Below are 21,866 nucleotides of genomic sequence, written 5' to 3'. Positions count from 1 at the left end.
ATAGCTATATGGGGAGTTTTCTGTTGCTCAAGATGTGCTACATAAAAGTGTTCTCAGAGCGTCAAAGAAGCCCATGAAGACACGCAAAATTGCAGCGCAAGTGGCCGCTCTATGCACTTTGCATGTATTCAAGAGCCTGTACAGATCCTAAACATTTAGACATGCACATGCGCAAAATATTGCAGATAAAATTTCATTATTAGGTCTTACATTTCAAGCCAATAATATGGTGCTGTGATTTGGCGCTGTGAGATGGTATACTGGGGGCTAACATTTTTTTTATTACATGCGGTCATTTAACACACAAGAAGCTGCTTGGTAGATGAGAATTAATGGACTCCACCTCCATCAAACGAAACCGCCACCACTGATAACTGAACCGGCGACTTTGTGTTCAGCGGCAGAAACCATGGCCATTCAGTCACTGTGGTGGATTCTCACATGCACAGATAAATGAACAGGCAGTAGGACTGTCAGTGGGTTACCTCCATGTTTTTCAAACTGCAAGAAAAGTGATGCGCAATTCAAAGAAAATAAACTATATTTTAATGCACAGTGTGTAGTTTGGCTTAATGCAGATATAGACAAAATATATTTCACTGAATATGATCTCTTTAAAGAGAAATGGCACTTCGACATACAGGCAATCAGAGCATTGCATTAGCACTTCTCATGGCATAGCTAGGAAACAAGCGCTGAGAGTCCTAGAAATGGCACTTGCTCACAAGGCAAATAGAGGTGGCAGAAACATAGCATCTGGCACAAGCTTACACATAGCATACAGCTTGAGCTCTTCTTGTGGTGCTCTTATTCTAGCAATTGCTAAACTTAAAGGCACACTTGCAAGAAAGTATATTGTCCAATTTTCTTTCTTTTTTTCTTGATCACGAAGCTGTCGATGCACAAGTAAGGCACAAGGCATCAATTTCTCTAACGTGAAAGAAATAACCACATTGTCTTTGAATGCAACCAGTTCAGTATCCACACCAAGTACAGCAATGCTATGGAACAACAAGCAGGTTACACCATGAAAATTGGAGGTGTCATTTGGGTGGTACAATAAATTAGTGGCCAGTATGCCAATGAGATCAGTGCAGCGGTTTAAGGCAACACAATTACTGTGTTGCCAAAGGTCGGTTGTGTATCTCCACATTGGCTCTTCCATTGTCTCCCGCTCTGCGTATCTTCAATTTCGACAGGGAATTAGGCCATGCCTCAGCTGTCACTTCCACAGAAATGCAGAGTACCTCTTTCACCCTTTCTCCCGTCTTAGCCTATCGAGTGCTCAGTGCAATCAGCTTTTGGCAGCATGACCACAATATGGCTCTGGAGGCCGTTTCGCTGGGCCAAGCATTGCGCGTATCACGAATGTGTGGCACTTTAGACCACCAGCGTCAATTTTGATGTCGTAACCTGCAGCCTGCTACACACCACAATACACTTGGCATGTGTATGAATGAGTCATACCAGAAGATGTAATTGTTTTGTTACACTCTTGAGGTATTAGGGTTTCATGCTATAAATAATGGGTCAGCAACTAATGTCTGTTACGAAAGGAAATGATATGGAAAAATGTTGCTTTTTTTAACACACGTTGCTCCAGATGCACACTTTTTAGAAATAAAATGTTCTGTATCAGATACTAAATGGAACAAAATTTGGTGTCATAAGCAGATGCTGGCAAGAGAGTGTGCACAGTATAACTTTAATGTTGCTTATCAAACTTATGGCCATTTGCTCTAGCCAGTAGTATTTCTAAACTTCTGTTAGAAGAATAAAGAAAAATGGGCCCTGCGCGTGATCTTTCCTCTTTTAAAATGTCTAATCATGCCAATCGGTAACAGCTAGCTGTTCTGTATTGTGGAAAAGTGTACGTGCCATGGTATCTGCTGACATCACGTGAATTTTGCTGCATATCTGCTTTCAACACCAGTACCAGCAGAAATCGATGCCCATAGCTTGCAATGCATCAATTTTCTTGCCTTCGGATACGATTGTATTGCTGTATATGCATGGAACATTATGCACTATGTAGCGCTTTGTACTCTGTTAAAGCAATTCTCAGGGCATTCAATAACAAGGTGTTGCAACAACCATCTCCAATTATTAAAACAAGCAGATGAGGCAACATGCTCCTTTTTGTTAGTCAAGATACACAGCTTTGGAAGATAAAGATTTTGTGCCGATAAGATTATTAACAAATTAATATAAAGTACCTATTAAACTTAATAATTTAGCAGGAATACTGGGACCTTCATGCGCCAGTTTTAAGACTCTGTCTGAAAACTTGCGACAAAATGCACTGGCAATCTTTTTATTTTTGTGACGCTTTGTTTAAGCTCTATTGGTCAAGGCTATGTACCAGAACACCAATGTACTTCATGGGAAAACATTGGGCAAGATACCTAAGAGCGGTTTCTAGTCTCAGAATTTTTACTAACTGGACGTGACTTGAGCACTAATTGGTTTCAGTTTCGGAACAACAACGAGTGCTCTAAGTTATTTAAATTTATAAGGTATGTTGAGTGAAACTGAGATAATTATTGACTGTATGTGTGATTACTGTGCAAATTCTGGTGTTTGCCCACCCTGCCAGATAATAAATGAAGACGGTCGATGCAGAAGCACTCAGTATAGCTGACAGCAGTTAGTACACTTGAACACAAGTAGGAACTGGTAAATGCAGCACTAGAAAAAGAAGAGAAAACATGACGGCATTAATATTGCTCCTAATGTCACACCGAAAGTATACATCACGAGCTAATTACAAAGGTGTTAGCTTCTTTTACAGCCAGCTGTTTCATACTTCACATCCTGCTAAAAGACATGAAAGAATAATTTCCATGTATTAAAGCTACCTAGGCTTTTTTGCAGAGCTAACAATTCATGCCCCGGCAGCTGCTCTTTGCAAACTGCATAAATGTTCCAACAATATCTTGCACATCAGTCATAATGTACAGTGACACAAAAATACATTACTTTGTCATTGCAACAAATAAAAAGTCCTTATACAGCTATAGTAAACATGCATTAGTTTTTCTGCACAACGCAGATCCAGAAAATTAAAATATGTAACTGAAACATAAAGAAGGCCACGCACAATCAGTCCTCATAATGAATATGAAAGAAAGAAAACTGCCAGCTTATGCACCAACAAGAACAATCCACACAGTTATAAATGGCAAAAAAACAAAAGCCATTACTTACAAGCACTTACACATGACAATTAACAACTAATGAGTGCTGAAAACAAGCAGAACCCAAAGAAAAATGGGGTGGACACAGGGCAATCGTCACCACCTACACATTTCTTTGTGCTATCTTCATTTTTAGCACTCATTATTTGTGTCACGCATACACCAAAGATGCCATCAACAAGTCCTTTTAAGCACTTACACAACAGTTCCAGCAAAGGTACACAAGAATAAACATGACCACAAAGAAAAAAAATAAAGTCAGGCAGGTTAGCAGCTACAATACGAGAACTGCTAAAACAACACTCTTTCAAACACAAGGCATTTAAAAATTGCTTCTAAAAACAGCATATTAAATGTAGATTATAGACGAAAAAAATGACAGCTTCGAGGAAGAACTTAATGAGGAACAAATTCAAAACTGGCGGTATGTTTGTTTCTCAAACAATCGGCTTAGGAAAACATGCATTCATGCTTAAAGCTGCAAAGGGAACCTCCATGGTTCAACTTCGCTTGTCTAATATGGGCAAAATGAAACATGCTGAATACAAAGCGGGCAACACACAATGCAATCGCACAGGTCAGTTACAGAGTAACAAAAGATAAACATAAAATTGTAAGGCAGGTACGTTTACTATTGCTATTAATGATGCCAACTGAATTTCAAGGGAAGTGCTCACACATCCCAAGTTGCTCTAAAGCAAAGAATAAATTTTTGCCTAATTCTATTTTTTTACTGTTATGCTGAAGAGTAAGCAGAAAGCCTCTACAAGCATAATTAACGCTATTCTGAACAGACCAGAAAACTGTTACTTATAAATCAGGACTCCGCACTACCAATACGGCTGAGATTCCTGAAAATGTGCATGGCTTTAACTGAAAAGTCCAGCGTGAGGCAGACTCTTATTTCTTTAGCCATATCAAATATGAGGCCGCACCCCCCGAAAAGCTAAACTGATTCTAAAAAGAAATATTATTTTACGTTTAGGCCATAAAGCATCTAGTTCTCTTCAAAATAACCCCACTGGAGTCAATACACGTGCCCACCATTTCCTCTCAACGTTCGAAGCAGCTCTGGAATTCCTCAAGCTCAAAACTGTTGAGAGGCACCTGTGAAGCTTTCTTCAAGTTCTTCTTTGTAGCGAGCAAGGAAATTAAGATAAATGTCAGAGGCAGCTCGGTCCAATCACTACAGCAGGCAGGGAATGCCGGCCCATCCCCAAGAGGCTAAATACCACGTCACAAACAAACCATTGTGAGCTGGGGTGCTGTTATGATGGACAAACGAATTGCTGCATTCCACAATTTTTCTTCTCAATTCCATAATTCTCACATTCCACAATTCCCTCTCAATAGCCTCAACACTTCGAAGTAAAATTGTGCTTTGACTGCCAGTCCAAGAGGAACTAATTCCCACTGCACAATTCCACAAAGGCAAAAAAAAAAAAGAAAGAAGAAACAAAGACCATCGTGTTCAAACTAACACACTTTTCGCAATACTTTCTATTTTATCTTGGCGAGAAAGGCATTAATCAAGGGAAAATATACATCCAGCTATTCGTAGCAATTGCTCGAAAGGAAACCCATATTGGTTCCTCGAAAGAAAAGCCTCGCAGTTGAAGAAAAATTAGTCTTGGTCCGGGACTCGAACCTGGGACCACCGCCTTTCCGGGCCAGCCGCTCTACCATCTGAGCTAACCAGGTAGCTACAGATGGTAGGGCAAAGTCAAATTCATCAACAACTTGAAGCAAAGACAAGAGTTTGGCGTAACAGATCTGCAGAAACCCACAAGGAGGAGAGAAGTAATCAATAAAGGGAAAATGAGACATTCACCCAATTGTAGCAATTGCTACAAAGGTATGTTCAAATACCTGAAATGCATGCCTGTTTTCAGGCATTTTCAAATGCCTGAAAACCTGTTTGGTTACAGAGCCACACCCATAGCACCACCTTTTGTTGCCTATCCAGTACAAGTCCGTTCTTTTAGTTGAGTGCCTCCTCATACAGCCAAACAAAGGTACTCTCCTTAATTAGTGAACTGGTCGGAAATTAAATTAGTTGTTGCATTTGGTTTCTCTGCAGTTATTCCACTCCACTCTACGTGTACATTGTCTATGCACCCCTCCCCTTTTATTCTCCCCTGATGTAGCATTATCGGAGTGAATGAGAGGTAAAATCCTGAACTGCCATCTTGTTCGTCATCAGTTCAAATCATTGTGGCACAAAGAGAATTTTTCTTTCTTCTCTTTCTAATTTTCTCACAAACGACTTAGGGATTAAAGCCAGGGCAATGACGAACATCAAATCGACCAAGGAAGCGAGCTAGTAACAGCTACCACAGTAAAATATCTGAAGCCAAGCCCGATTCGGCAAAGAGTAACAAATCCATGTACAGTACTAACCATCATTCCAATGCTACCTGTACAAGTTCAGCACCAGCCTAATTTGGTGAGAGTAACCTACTAACTTTTTTTCAGGAAGCTATAGGTCATGTTCACTTTTACGGCACGCATGCTTAGTTTGGGGACTACAGAACCTTTGGCAACCACATAACGTTGTGGCATGAAATTGTACTCCAAGTTTGGATTTCTTGTTTTCTTTTTCAGGTGCAGTTCATGTGTGCTTCGAATAAAACATATTCTTTAATGTCGCACGAAATGCTCTACGTAATATTATTGGAAACCAGTAAAAAGCAAAGACTGCTACGAAAATGTCTGTCGCTAAACAGAACTTAACACAGTCAGGTTCTTCACTTGAACAAAAATACCTCCTCAATAAACAGTCACTCATATGAATACATGACGGTTACCTTTAGTAGGTAAGGAACAACGCAAACCATGCAAACACGCACGTGGGGCAACAGTGCAGCTACCGAGTCAACATAAAAAAACTGAAACAACACTTTTATGATAAGAAAGCTGCACTACTAAAAGTTAACAAAGAGAAAAAGTTTTGATCTCATCTGCTAGTTTCACGACATCGTATACAAAAAAAAAAGATGCAAGAAAACAAGTGCTAGCTGCTTCCTTCCACTGAATATGATGGACCTGCAACCATAAAATATGGCAAAGGGCAACAAAGAACAAGAATTGTCTATAAACAAATAGCTTGTGACTAGATAAAAACACAGTGGATTGCATTTACACGCCTTGTAATTCACATGAATAAGGCTACTACATGGCAACACATACACTGTGGAGATAATGTGTAATGCTTGCAAGTTTAGTCAGTGTTTGCAGACACCACTGCTCTGGAACTCTTAGCCCATTGTGGTCACAATGACTGTGAATGTAGTTGCGAGTATTCAAAACAAGATGCATGCTCGCAGCCTTGGGCAGCTCATATGGCATACATGGAACTACAGAAGTATGACTGCGAAATTAGAGGAGCTTAATTTTACACTGAATTATTAACCTGAAAGTGTGTGTCACATTTCAAACCTCCGCACACTTCGCACATGCCAACAACGGAGTGGGACATCCCACTGTCACCTCATCGACGGTATGGAAGAGTTGCAGTTCCCGTGATAAATGTGAACAGTACCGTTGCACCTGTGGTACTCGTCAAAAACGTCTGCATAGCCGTGATGCCTCCACCACTCACACAGCTGTCGATTCCACGTGCACGGAAGAACGTAGAACAGCTCGGGGCACTCCCAGCCAAGGAGCGAGTAGAAGTCCTGGTCCCCGAGGTTGCCTCGAAAGCTGTATTTCTTGACCAGAAACTGGACTCCCTCAGCACTGAGGAATTTCTTGTAGGTGGACGAGTTCCTAACGGCCTCGAGATCGATGAGCACTACGCCGCTGTTGAACCCGGGATTTCCACGTGGCGCAGGCTCGCCGCACTGGGTACCCGGATGCTCCTGCCGATATTTGTGCAGACCGTGACGATACACGGGCTGAAGCTCGTGCCCCAGCCCCATGATGGTGCCCGGAGGAAACAGGGCAAAGTGGCGATGCAGGACGGCAATGTCTGAGCGCAGCTGGAGATCGACGTCCAGAAGGATGAGGTGACGGACCTCTGCAGGAAACAGCCGATGCATGCCTGTAGACAGGAAGAAGAGCTTCTTGCTGTAGTAACCTGCGGAGCTGAAGTGGGGCTGCATGAAGGACATCAGATCCAGGAGAGGAGCCAGCATGTCATCCACGTGCAGAAGCTCCGCCTGCACGAAGAAAAATATTTTACTGCAGTGCACATTAGGGATGTGCCTCGGGAGCAGAAGAACCGACGCAGCCCTTTAGTGGCTCATGAGTAAATTGTGTGGCATGAATAGATGAAGACATGAAAAGAAAATGATGCATAGACAGCACCTAATGGCCCCAGTGTGGATGGTCCCTGAGCAACAGCTGAATATTCACACTAAAACAGGTTTTCTTTCTGTTTTCTGTCCCCCTAGTTTGTGCTACTGCATCGAAAGATCAGCTAAATATGGTCAACAAGGCCTCATTTCCTGTACAAAGTCCAATAAAGCATGGCAATGTGGACTGCGAGTTCAACTGAACGCACAAATGCATATAAGTTTGGGTTCTTCAACTTTGGGTAACACCAGATTTCTGTACCCTCAATTTTTTTATCAAAATCAGGTTAAACCTGACTTCTCCCCTAAGTCCTTTCTTTTCATGAACGGTGAGAAAAAGTGCAGCTGCCCGAAGGCTGCATCTTGTCTCTGAGCCACCATTCTTCATTGGAAAAGAACAAGAGAATCTCATTCGATCAGGGGCTTAGCCCATAGCTCACCTCATGTAAGAAATAAAAAAATAAATAAAGGAAGCGTGATACCAGGCTGTGAGCCTTTCAAGGGAAACCTCCTCAGATGTTGCTGTCTTACTGCTCTCATTCACCGAGTACACATCCGGAGCACTGAATCCTAGGAACAGCACGCTGCACAGTTCATTCCAGACAACTCATGATGTTTGAGCTGAGGTAAGTTTTATTACCACCAAAGCTGCTGCTGCTTACTATCAATCGTAATCCATGTCTCATGCCATTCACTCAGCCAAAAGGAGACCCTCGCCTGTGTTAATCATTCGTAAATGTTACAAGGAAAATCCCCAACGATGGGCTGTCAACAACAAGAACGCCCATTTTTCTGCAGTTTTTCCTTTTAAACATTTAGCCAATTTTTAACTCACAAATTTCAAAAAGTATAAAACCCTAAAACCAAGGGCCCCACATATGCACTACAAAGAACACATAGCTGAAATATCTTTCGCCTGCAGCACACAATGCACCAGAATTGACATCACAGCAATGCCAGGCACATTTAAACCCAACTGCCAGCTTCCTGTCGTTGACAACAGATCAAAATATAGAGTTTTCCCACATCGAGCCAATTGCAATACAGAGAGATAGAAGGGAAGAAGGAAAGGCAGGGAGGTTAACCAGACTGAGTCCAGTTTGCTACCCTACACGTGGGGAGGGGAATGGGGAGTGAAAGAGAGAGAGAGAAAACATGAGTCTATACTGCACTTTCACATGCACTAAGCTAGGTGTAGGATGTCTCTAGTTTGGCACTCAAGTCTGTTGCCTTCAGGTAGTGAAGAAGCGCTCATACTGCTTTCTGGGCTAATTAACTGTGAGGCCAGGCTCCCAAGACCTTTGCTTCTGTAAATGGCCTGTCATCCATTCTATTCAAGGCACACTGGAGAGTATGACGTTGGTTATCAAAGCGAGAACAGTGGCACAGAAGATGACTGATGGTCTCTTCACACTTGCACTTAGCGCACATTGGTCAGTCCGCCATTCTAATACGATAGCTGCAGGAGTTTGTGAATGCTACTTCTACCCACAGCTGACACAGCAATGTTGCGCCACGTCATGAAAGCTTTCCTGGTAATTTCAGTTTTAGTGATGGGTCGAGGCTGTATGAACGACACTTAAGAGTTCTGTGGTGAATGCCAGTAACTTAATGTGATGTTACGAGCGAGACGGCGAAGCTCTCTTGCAGCGTCTACTCTCGAACCTAACAAGGCAGGGCAAGCAGTTACTAGGAGCCGCAAATGCAAAAAAACTAGAAGTAGGATGGAAATTCGTGTGGACGCATGGCGGAAAAATCTTTGCAAGGAAATCAGAATCATCAGACATATTAAAGATTGCCTGCCGAGAAGATCTGGATAAAATGCAACGTTAAGGTTGGCGTTGATGTAACATTTCTTTTTTGGGTATAACCTAACAGTCATGGCTGCCATGGCAGAATGTAGATACTACGACATTGAAAACTTCAACACTGACGTGTCGTCTACTTACTTCAGTGCATTCCATTTAAATGCTCGTAGCATTAAAAATAAAATGAAGAGCTTACGCATGTTTTTCGATAGCCTATCGATAAAATTTGATGCCATATTGTTCACAGAATCCTGGCTTTCTGCAAACGATAACCCACCAAATATACCAGGATATAATCATCACGGAATCACGCGGTCCACTAACACTGCAGGAGGTATATCTCTGTACATAAAAAATTGTATTACTTGTGATTTTGTTGATGAACTAACTTGTATTACAGCCAATGTAGAGCGTCTAGTAGTAAGACTTACGAATATTGTTATTGCAGCAGTTTATAGGCCACCATTAGGACTTAAGTCCGAATTCTTTGAGTTCATGGAAACTTTGCTGCCTAGTCTACACTCAATGCGCACATCCTTTTTAGTAATGGGCGATGTGAACATCAATATGCTCAGTGGTGACGCATCCAGTGAACATGTTCAAAACATCCTTCGTACTTTTGCCTGCGCAAATCTGATTACGTTACCCACGCGTATTACTGGAACTAGCGCCACACTTCTTGATATCAGTATCGCGAGCCTTCCTTGCGACCAGTACTTAACAGGTGTTTTTTCCCTTGATATCAGTGATCATCTCCCGATTTTCACGTTTATACCAGTAGCTCCCAAAAAGCACAAAAATAACAACCCAAGTTATCGCGACATTAACTCTGTTTCGCTCAACAATTTTTGTTCTGATACTGGAATGATAGTATGGGACAATGTTTACGCCGAAAGTGATCCCGATCAGGCCTACCGTATCTTTCTCAAGAAAATCATAGCCTGCTACGAAAAACATTTCCCTTTCATACATAACACAAAACGAAGCAAAGAATACACAAGGCTTGGATTACAAACTGCTTGCATAAAAGAATAAAAGCCAAAAACAAAATGTACCATAGATTCGTTCAATCACGTGATGCTGCCTTGCTCACAGAATTTAAATCATATCGTAATAAATTAAACGCTGATTTAAAAAAGGCTAAGATCTCCTTCTATCAGTCCCTGTTTGCTAAAATATACAACAGTCCAAGAAAATTATGGCAGGAAATCCATAATTTGTCTAATAACTCTAAGGTTCAGTGCTCAGGTAATATTGCAGCTTTTGCTCAAGGCAAGACGGATGAAGACGCCCTAACAGAAATGAACGAATTTTTTTCCAACGTTGGCGACTACGTGTCTCCGAATAGCCATAGTGATTGTACTAAAACGCCACAGTTTGCACGTACAATACTGGCTAATTCAATTATTCTTTCATCGGTTACTGCACAAGAAGTCACAAATTTCATTTCCAGAATTAAAAACAACGTTGCCGCCGGGTTGGATGGCCTGAGTGCTGTCCCTATTAAGCATGTGGCGTCTGTTATAGCCTTACCGCTGACATTCATAATTAATCAAATGTTAGAGACTGGTATATTTCCCTCTGACCTTAAACTGGCACGTATAACCCTTGTTCACAAAGGTGGAGCCGTCAGTGATATAGCAAACTACCGACCAATATCTGTTGTGCCCATCTTGTCCAAAGTTTTTGAGAATGTCATTCATACACGGCTCGAAAACTTTCTCACTAAATACCGCGTTGTGAATGATTCACAATACGGCTTCCAGAAAGGGAAATCTACCGAAATGGTGCTATTACTAATCAAGAATGAAATTCTTAGCAACATAGAAAACAGACTTTTTACTGTGGGAATGTTCATTGATTTAAAAAAAGCATTTGATTGTGTAAATCATAATATTCTGCTGTAAAAACTGCATGACTACGGCATACGTGGCATCGCCCATGATCTCGTAAAGAACTATCTTTACAATAGAAAGCAGTGTGTGAAAGTCGATGGCTTGTCATCACCAACTACTGTGGTAAAACATGGAGTGCCTCAGGGGTCGATTCTAGGGCCCTTATTGTTTATACTTTATATCAATGACTTATGTGATGTGCCTAATTCTCCCAAACTGGTCATGTATGCTGATGATACTAATATTTTCTTTTCCGCATCAACTTTAGCCCACCTAAACACAACAATAAACAATTAACTAATTAACCTTGAACAGTGGTTGAACTCTAACAGATTAACCTTAAATGTTAAAAAAACTAAATATATTATTTTTAAACCTCTCAACAAACAAAGCGATTTCGAACTCACCCTAAACTTTCAAGGAATGGCCCTACAACGCGTTGCATCTGAAAAGTTTTTCGGGGTTTGGTTCGAAGAAACAATGTCTTGGAACATGCACGTTACTAAGCTCACGATTGAATTAGGCAAAGCAGTTGGTTGCCTCTACAGACTGAGGGAACTAATTCCAATTAGACTAAAGAATGCAATATATTATGCTAATTTTTACTCATGTCTTTCATATTGCACTTTAGTTTGGGGCATACAACAACCACCAACTATAACAAACTGGAGCGGCTCCAAAAGAAGGTATTAAGAATCTTTGAGAACGTTAATGAACACCCCAGCCTATTGCCCACTGGTCCCCTGTTCATTAAACATAATACGCTTAAAGCGTCTAAGTTATATGACTATAAACTATCTCTCTATATGTATAAAAATAAACTCCCACACTATACAGGACATTCCCCGTATGACTACAGCATACGTAACAGGCTAATACCAGTGCCGCGTACACGTACAAATTACGGTAGATCTAGGCTGGTTTACTGCATACCAACACTATACAACCTCTTAAAAAATCACAGTAATTTCAGTGCCCCATTCGACACGTTTAAATCGGAGGTGCGTGATTACCTGATGAAGCAATGAACTTTTTCTCTTTTCCCCTGGCTGCCACATTTCCTGCACTGTTTATGCATTGTGTGATGGTGTCCACCTTGTATGCTGCATCTGTATCAAATAAATTCATTTCTTCTTCTTCATAATGTCTGTATCTGTATGCTGCAATGTCATAATCTGTATGCTGCATCTGTATGAACAAGTTTATTTCTTCTTCATAATGTCTGTATGTATTTACAATTGTTCGAATTTGTGAAATCCACTGCCTGCTGCTCTCTGTAGGCCCCCAGGTCCCGTCAAACTGTCTGCGACAGCTTTTTGCCTGGAGGCCCCCCAACTAGTGTGTTGGAAATAAAGTGGATTCTGATTCTGATTCTGATAAAGGTAAAAGGAGCATTGGTACACCATCCTGGGCACGTCGGGCAGCGTCATCAGCGAGGGGATTACCAACGATGCCCCAGTGGCCGGCAGCCACTGAAAGATGATATTATGTCCTCGTTCAGAAGCGCAATGGCAGGTTTCATTGATTTTAGACACCAGCGGTTCATAATTGCCACGTCGTAAACCTCGCAAGCTCCAGAGGGCAGCTTTCGAATCACAAAATATTGCCCATTTGTTGGGCAGTTCTTTTTCAATGTATTCGACAACACCGCGAAGAGCAGCCAGTTTGGAACCTGTAGATGTCGTTACGTGGGAAGTCTTAAACTTGATGACAACCGATTGAGATGGTATAACAATGGCGCTCGTCAAATTTTCTGAGATGGAACCGTCCGTGTAAACATGGATTCGGTTAGCGTATGAATGATGCAAAAGTTCCAATGTGATCTGCTTGAGGCGCGTACGCAAGGGAGGGGGGCCCGGTGGGGCCCAGGCCCCTCCCAAAATTAAGCAGCATACCCCACCACCCCTGCCCATACTATCACACACATTCCTAAAGTGCGTACAAATTAATCCTGACACTTGACAACTATTCGGCGGTTAACATTTTGCTGCCTTTATCGCTCCTTGTGGATATCGGTAGTTATTGGAAGCTCCTGGGCTGTGAAGGCCAGTTTTCTCGTCGATTCGGTGCCCAGGCATTTAACTCGAGGTGCGTTCAGTTGCCACCATGTATTGCAATAGTCACGCGCATCACTCTTGCTTTGTTAGTTCAACCTTCTTTGCTCAGACTGATCCAGGGACCAGGAAAGGGATTCAGTTCGTAGTCAGCTGGTCTGCACACTCGTGGAACGAGTTGTGGCCGGAGATAACGCCAGTTGCGTTTAACTTTTCCTTTTGCTTCATTATTTCTTCAAGTGGAGGCACATCGCGATGCTGGCAGATTTTCAGAACCACATACCCGTGATATCGGTTATATAAGGTGCAAAATAAAATCATGCAACACAGTGTCCGTCTGCAAACCCTGCAATAACTGTTAAACCCATAAGCAATATGAATGTCACCCGTTACCTCGTCTGGTTTCTTCCTCATTGTACAGTACTTTTCGTGCAAAATTGGCAACTGGAAACAATAGTCGCTAGGAGTTCAGAAGTGAAGCGATCTACTGAGGAAGAGAGCCATGGCAACAGCCAAACAGGAAGGAAAAGCGAAAATTAACAAATTTATTTGTTGTTTATGAACATATATATGCATCAACATCTTATTTAAAAAGGAAGTAGAGAAAACGCCAACAGAACTGGAGAATGATTCCGTGTCTTTTGAATGACACTTCTACAGTTATCAGTCGAGCCACCTGACGGAGACACTTATCTGCTGTGCTTATGAAGGTGCTTTTCTAACATGCGGTGGTCACAGTACATCTAGAACCGCAGTGCATTGTGCTCTATGCAGTTGTACGGGAGTGGCAGCCACATAGCATTATGAAACTTCCCAAATAACAATACGAGGCGGTTTTGGCACTTGATTTGGTAGAGCTCTAAACGAGGGATCCAAAAGAACTGCGATTGTTCCGCGAATATGTATTTCTCTACTACTATTTCAGAGCTATATCAGAAAAACACAACTACAAATCTTTATTTAACACTTTCGCTTGTTTACTTGTTCTTGGCAGTGTTCTTCCTGCCCTTCTTATTTATGTGAGTCCATGTGATGCGGTTCCTTGTTTACCAAGTAAAGGAGAGGTGTATCTCACAGGCGTACCAGTCAGATACACCTTATTTCATTTCTCTTTTGCTGGTTTACGCATCTTTATGGCGAACGGCAGTCATTATTTACATTTATGCTAGCGAAGATACACCCTCCCTCATTTGCATAGAAAAGTTACCTTGTGTTGCCCCCCCCCCCCCCCCCCCGAAAAAAAATCCTGGGTGCATGCCTGAATGTTATAGTGACATGTAATCCTAGACACACCCTAAGCAATCTATGATGTTAGAGCTCTTCCACAGCTGGCAGGGAAATGAGATGGGCCATAGTTGAATGAGACGAGGCACAGTCTAAATAATTTACAAAAAAAGAAAAGCAGTTGGAGGCAATGAATAAGGAGGCAAGAAGTTCACTGATTGATTTATTGATGAAGGTTAACGTAACAAAATAGCCCAGGGACTAGGGACGTGCAGTATTTTTACTCCTTAGTGTTCACTGATGTGCAAGCAAGCATAGTGGATGAGCATTTTAGCATAAGAGGAAGCTTTAGGTTGGGAGTTCCTATCTAAATATATGAGAAAGAAGAAACCTCCTCTTTCTCGGCAACCACTGCACCAATTTTCATCATGGTCGGCGCATTTCATCGTCACCATCAGCCTAGTTTATATCCATTGCAGGTCTAAGGCCTCTCCCTGCAATCTCCAATTACCGCTGTCCTGCGCCAACTGATTCTAACTAGCGCTCGCAAATTTCTCAAATTCATCCCCCCACCTAGTCTTCTGCCGTCCTGGAATATGCTTCCTTTCTCTTGGCACCCATTCTGTAACCCGAACGGTTCATTGGTTATCTAACCTATGCATTACATGACCTACCCAGCTTCATTTTTTTCTCTTAATGCAAATTCAATTATTGGCTAGCCCCATTTGCTTTCTGATCCACACCGCTCTCTCCCAGTCTCTTAACGTTACACCTAACATTCTTCGTTCCATTGCTCTTTGCACGGTACTTTTTTTCGAGCTCCTTTGTCAGTCTCCATGTTTCCGCCCCATGTGTTAGCATTGGTAGAATGCACTGATAATACACCTTTCTTTTTAATGATAATGATAAGCTTCCAGTCAGGATCTCACACTGTCTGCTGTAAGCACTCCAAACCATTTTCATTCTTCTGTGTGTTCTGTAAGTTGCAGAGCAGGTGGCAATTGCTCTTGCATTGATGGACAGTGTACGCAGCACGATTCATTCAGACTCCAAGGCTGCTATGAGGGCCTTTCAGATGGGAATGGTGGTTCCCCAAGCCCTACATATTGCCGCGACAAACTTGGTGACATTCAAGTTGCGCGCCCTTTGTATTGGACACTGTGCGCGCCGTACCATGGTGTTGTTCAGCAACAACAGGAAGCGATCTTCATGGCACAGGCAGCCGGTTGGACTCAGCTTGCATGCGCCACGCGCACGAGGTGTCACACGAGAAGAAAGAGGAAGACGGTTCGAGGCCAGTTTTGAGAACGCAACTGCCAGGGATTTCTTCACGACCGCAGTGACTTTTACTTGTGGGCACAAGTTCGCCCTTAATAAATATTGTTGTTTTATTAACATCGTTACAATATCATCCAAAATGATAAAGACCTCAAACATCACTCATTGGCTTGGTTCCCTAGGCACCTTGGAACCACTGAGGGTGCCTCGCTATACCCCAACGAGGAGGCGCACTCGGCAGCATAAGGTTTGACTGACCGTGCGTCGGGTAACGCCTCTCCTGGGCAACCCGAGCCTCTCTGCTCGTACAACGAGATCAGCAAGCATAATTATCTCTCAAGAAGACTCCTGCCTTTGCCCGCACTCCTCGCTGTGCAGGGCCCAGGCAGTCACTCTCAGACTTCTACAAACAAGCACTTACCCAAGCCCCGCGGCTCTGCACACAATGTACCCCAAACGCTTCCCAAACCTAGACTGCACCCTGCGTGGTGGTTATGCGGACTTCGAGCATGTCCTGTGGGGTTGTGCCTCTGGCGGTCCGCCTTTCACCCAAGAGGAAATCATGAAACTTATCAAGGCCAAGGACCTCTCAAATCCTGGCAGCTCAGAGGGCCTGCGAGAGGGCTGTCAGGTTTCACCTGATGGTTCCCGAGTGGGCCTAGCCAGGTGAAGCTCAGTTTACTCGCATCTACTGTGGACCAACTAAAGTTGTTTCACTCACTCACTCACTCACTCACTCACTCACTCACTCACTCACTCACTCACTCACTCACTCACTCACTCACTCACTCACTCACTCACTTTGTAATTTTCCTTCTCATGATCAGGGTCCCTGTGAGTAATTGACCTAGGTAAACATACTCCTAAAGAGACTCTACAGGCTGACTGGCAATCCTGAACTCTTGTTGATCTTTATCTTTATCTTCTGCACATTAATCTTCAACCCCACTCTTACACTCTCTTTTCTAAGGTCCTCAATAATTCGTTGTAACTTGTCCCCAGTGTTGCTGAACTGGACAATGTAATCTCCAAACCGAAGGTTGCTGCGATATTTGTCATTGATCCTCACTCCTAAGCCTTCACAGTTTCATAGCTTAAATACTTCTTCCAAGCATGCAGTGAATAGCATTGGAGAGATTGTGTCTCCTTGTCAGACACCTTTTTATAGGTACCTTCATCCATCCTCCATGGAAATCATGGTAAATTGGTAATAAAGTACCAGTTAAAATACACTCATTTATTTACAAGTATCCATCTTGATCACTTCTTTCTCTTCCTCTCGCTGTTCTTGTCTCTTCTGTCTTCTTCTTCTTCGCCGGAACATAACATCCTCCCGGACTTCGGTTTTCATCCCTCCTGGGATGATAGGGTATGACATTTCCCACTGTTGCTATTTCAGTTTTTCCTTCCGGTCCCAAATAGTGTAGCGATTTCAAGATTCCTTGTTGCTTGATGGTCTTTATCACTGTGTAGGGCCCAGAAAATTTGGACTTCGGTCCATCTAAACTCCTCCGGACTAAAACTGTATCTCCAGGCTCTATTACAGGCATTTTTGAGCTATGTCGCAGATCGAAAGTGTCTCTTCATTGTTGATCTGTAGCGTGCAAGCTCCTCTTCCGTCTTGCGCCTTTCCTGCAGATCTACTTTCCCAACGATTCCAAGGTCGTAGTCGGCCGGTAGCCAAGTTGCTTCGCCTGATGCAGCAAAGTTAGGCGTGCATCCTAATCCCATGGTATGAGAATGATTGTGGTGCCTGACTGCTGCTTCCAAGGCACACTTCCATCCTCCATGGAAATCATGGTAGATTGCGATGAATGTTTTCAAATCCCGAATGAGCCTCTCAGCTAGGCCGTTTCCTTCTGGATGGTAGGGTGTGGCAAATCTCAGGGCAATTCCTCTATCACGGGCCCATTCTTGAAGCTTCTTACTGCGGAAAGCTGGCCCGTTGTCGGAGACTACTACCTTGGTGTTCTTGAACATATTCCGCTCCAGTAACGTCAAAACAGAATTGGCGTCTTCCTTTCCTGGCTTTGCAGCTGCCATGCGTGTGCATTCATCTATTGCGACAAGGAATGCCTGAGTCTTACTGACTCCCTCTCCTCGGTTTTTTATTTCGGCAAAATCTAGATGAATTACTTCAAATGGTACTTGGGAATGATAAGCGATGACCATTTGATTCCCTCTTGGACGATACTTGGCCTTGTTAATTTGGCACTGGTGACATGTTTGCACGTAGTTCTTGATATCTTCCTTCATATTTTTCCAGATGAATCGACTTGTTATCTTCCAATAAGTTTTCCAGAATCCGTCATGCCCTCCTGACTCGGGGCTGTCATGGTACAGCTTCAAAACCCTTTTCGCCAAATTCCTGGCACACAAAATTTGCCATTATTGCAAGTCAGGCCTTCGGTGCCTTCCCACAAGCTGCAAACATGTTCATGATCAGATGTTCTCACTTCTGTGATGTGAAGCCTGGAAAGAACATCTGCATCAGGAAGCTTATCACCAGGTCGATGGCTTACATCGAAAGTGAACTGTTGTATTTCACTGATCCAACGCGCCACTCTGCCCTTGGGCTGGGTTAATCCCAAGAGGTAGGTTAACGCTCGGTTGTCAGTGAAAAGCCGGAAATGACGACCCTCTATGTAGCTTCTGAAATACCGGAGTGCCATCACAACAGCCAGAGCCTCTTTTTCTGTGGTCGTATAATGTTCTTCAGCTTTTGATAACATAGAAGAATAATAGCCAATCACCTTGAGCTGGCGTCCTTGCTGTTCCTTTGTGTCTCGTTGATATAGAACGGCCCTTGTACCATATTGTGAAGCGTCCGTACACAGCTCGAAAGGCTTGTTGAAGTCAGGTAGCACAAGCACAGGATCCGACGATATAGCTTCAACAAGGTACTCGTACGCTTTCTCGCACTGTTCACTCCAGATAAATGGCACATCCTTTTGCGTCAGCTTGGTGAGGCATCGTGTCTTTGCAGCGTAATCCTTAATGAACGCACGAAAATGACCGGCGAGTCCGAGGAAAACACGGAGTGAGTGTAGGTCATATGGCTTGACGAGCTTCTTCATCCTTTGTATAGACTCCTGTTTTGTTGTTTTAGTTTTGCCGTCAAAAACTCTTCCTAGAAAGACAACATTTGTCGGAAAAAATTCACTCTTGTTCTTGTTAATCTTTAACTTTGACTTGCTGAGGGCTTCTAACACGCACGAAAGGTGTTTTTCATGTTCTTCTCTTGTACGTGAGTATATGATGATGTCGTCAATGTATACGTTACAAAACTTTCCCAGGAACTCATCAAGAATGCCATTCATCCTTTTCTGAAACCAAGCTCCAGAATTCTTCCAACCGAATGGTAAGCGGTTGTACTCGTACACATCGAAAGGTGTTACAAAAGCAGTGTACTGCTTGTAATCTTCTTGTAGTGGCACCTGCCAGTATCCTTTACAGAGGTCGATCCGAGAGAAAACATTTGATCCACCAGTTTCATTGATGATCTCGTCTATTCGGGGCATGGGAAAAGGAAACAAATCAGTCTGGCCGTTGATCTGCCGGTAATCTGTGCAAAGGCGAAATGAGCCATCGTCTTTCGGTACTATGGTGACTGGTGACGCGAAAGTGGATGTTGATGGCCTTATAATACCGGCATTTAGCATTTGCTGCAGTTCGGCTTTTAGCCAGGTCTTTTTCTCGTGGGAAAGACTGTACGGCTTTTTACGCACTACTGTGACGTCACGAAGCTTAAACGGTACCTCGAAGACATCTGCTGCTGGCGGGTACGTCTCAACACAAATAAGTTCGGAAAAATTTGTCAGTATCTCATCAGCATTTCTAACTCTTCGATGTGAATTTTCAATTCCACACAAGTTAGGCTTAAATGATCCGTCAATAGTCACTTCATCTCTCCAAGAATTATTCATCTTCAATCGCTTCATATCAGGCCTAGATAAAATAAACAGCAAATCAACACCCTGCATGACAAGGGCATCTACTTTTAGGTGATGTCCACCAAATTCAACTTCTACTTCTGCCCAGTGTTGCAACCTTCTAGTTTTTCCATCATAGCTTTGAACACTAACTATTTTTCCTTCATACACCTTGCTCGGTTGGACGATTTCCTGATTTACCAGGCTTACAGATGCTCCAGTATCAGCCAGGGAGTCCAGACTTTTTCCATTTACCATCATATTAACAAATAAGAGATTTGACTTCAGAAGGTATACATTTTCCATCGTGTCACATTGGTCGGACTCGGTATTAAAATATTCTACCGTTTCGCCATGTGCGTCAATGCTCAGTGGTAGAGTACTATGCCTTTTGATGGGACTGTCAATCAGAAAATCACTGGACACATACTTAAGGCAAGCAAGTAAGTCATCCGTGGAGGTTGGATGGTGTACACAAACCTCTCTTTGCGATTCGTTAGTCATGCCTTGAATTATCAGGGGAAGGATTGCAGAGTCCGGTAGATTAGGGTCGGCAATGTAGAGTAAACGTCTCTTCTCGAAAAAATAATCCATGACTGTCCCTTCTCTGTGTCTGAAAGCTAATGCGTAGTCCCATCTGTCAACCGGATTTCGCTCAAAAGCAGAAAGAAAACTATCTTTCCACTTCTGCCATGAATCACGGCATTGACTTGCGATTCGCATGTCCCACCATTTTCTGGCATTGCCAGATAAAAAACGGCGCATGTTACACACTTTGTCGTCCAATGACGTCCAGTGGTTTTGCGCACATGCATATTCATAAAATCTGAGCCACAAGTTGGCGGCATTAGACACCCCATCGAAACTATCGGGCTTGAACTCTTCTTGATGTGGTTTCTGTGCTCTTAGTGAGTCGCTAACTGCTTCGAAAATCAGTCGCTGTTGCTCATACTGCGTGGTCTGCTGCTGAAACAGCGCTTGCAACAAGGCGTTATGCGTGTGCTCAGTCTCGTTCTTGGAATCTATCCTTGAATGTCCCGGAAACATAACCTCAAATTCAGATACAGAAGCATCGACTCTTCCCACACCTTTCTCAACGCCCGCTTCGTTCAGTTGACTCTTCTCAGCGATGATGCGAAGCAGTTCCGATGAAGTCGCTGATTCCTGAAGAAGCACTGGATCTTCGCCGTCAAGCTGGTAGGTCTTCACGGTCATCTGCCCATCTGTTCTTCTTGCCAACGTCACTTCAAGCCACATAGTCGGCTGCGCCAAATATAAAGTACGAGTTAAAATACACTCATTTATTTACAGGTATCCATCTTGATCACTTCTTTCTCTTCCTCTCGTTGTTCTTGTCTCTTCTGTCTTCTTCTTCTTCGCCGGAACATCACATCTCTGTAGATATTTTCCAAGACATTTACATTATGCGTCCTGTACTCCTTGATTACATAATGCCTCTGTGACTGCATGTATCTCTACTAAATCAAATGCTTTTTGTAATCTATGAAAGCCATATGAGAGGCTGATTATACTCTGTGCATTTCTCAATTACCTCATCAATGTGATCCATTGTAGAGTATCCCTTCCCGAAGCCAACCTGTCCCTTATTTGAATGAAGTCCAGTGTTGCCCTTATTGTAGTGGAGATTATCTTGGTAAATATTTTGTATAATACTGGAAGTAAGCTAACGGGTGGGCCTATAATTTTTCAATTCTTTGACGTCTCCCTTTTTAGGTATTAGTATAATGTTTGCATTCTTCCACTTCTCTGGGACCCTCGAAGTTGACAGATAGTTCGTTTAAAGGGACACTAAAGGTTACTAGTAAGTGAACGTGGACTGTTGAAATACCATCCCAGAAACCTCGAAATGCTTGTTTCGTGCCAAGGAGAGACTTATTTTAAAAGAAAATGCGTTCTGAAGCGTCTACGTACCTTTAGCGCAGTTCAAATCGCCCGCCCTCCGATCGAGGAGTACTGACATTATGGTTTCATTGTGACGTTGCGCCATCGGTGAGTATAACAGCGTCCGCAGACAGTGCTACAGCTTTTCAGCGCAAAACGCAAACGCGCGACTAGAAACAGCCAAGACAGAGCCGACAGCAGAGCGAAAGCGGGAGTATGGTGGCTAGCGGAAGGAGAAACGCGCGACCATAAGCTGGTACCTCATTCTATGATGCAAACTT

At 43.0% G+C, this 21,866-nt stretch overlaps 1 protein-coding gene across 1 annotated transcript in view; it reads right to left on the bottom strand.

Moving 5' to 3' along the window:
• Positions 1-523: 523 nt before the first annotated feature.
• LOC135902703 (xyloside xylosyltransferase 1-like) overlaps positions 524-21,866 on the bottom strand; it is a 44,753-nt gene continuing 23,410 nt past the window's right edge. The window contains exon 2 of the mRNA XM_065432927.2: positions 524-7,357. Coding sequence (XP_065288999.1) covers positions 6,683-7,357 — 675 coding nt within the window. The 3' untranslated portion in view covers positions 524-6,682. The remainder of the gene's footprint in view (positions 7,358-21,866) is intronic.

This window comes from Dermacentor albipictus, chromosome 2 (genome assembly GCF_038994185.2).
Source record: "Dermacentor albipictus isolate Rhodes 1998 colony chromosome 2, USDA_Dalb.pri_finalv2, whole genome shotgun sequence".
NCBI lineage: Eukaryota > Metazoa > Arthropoda > Arachnida > Ixodida > Ixodidae > Dermacentor > Dermacentor albipictus.
This window is presented reverse-complemented; position numbering and strand designations above follow the sequence as displayed.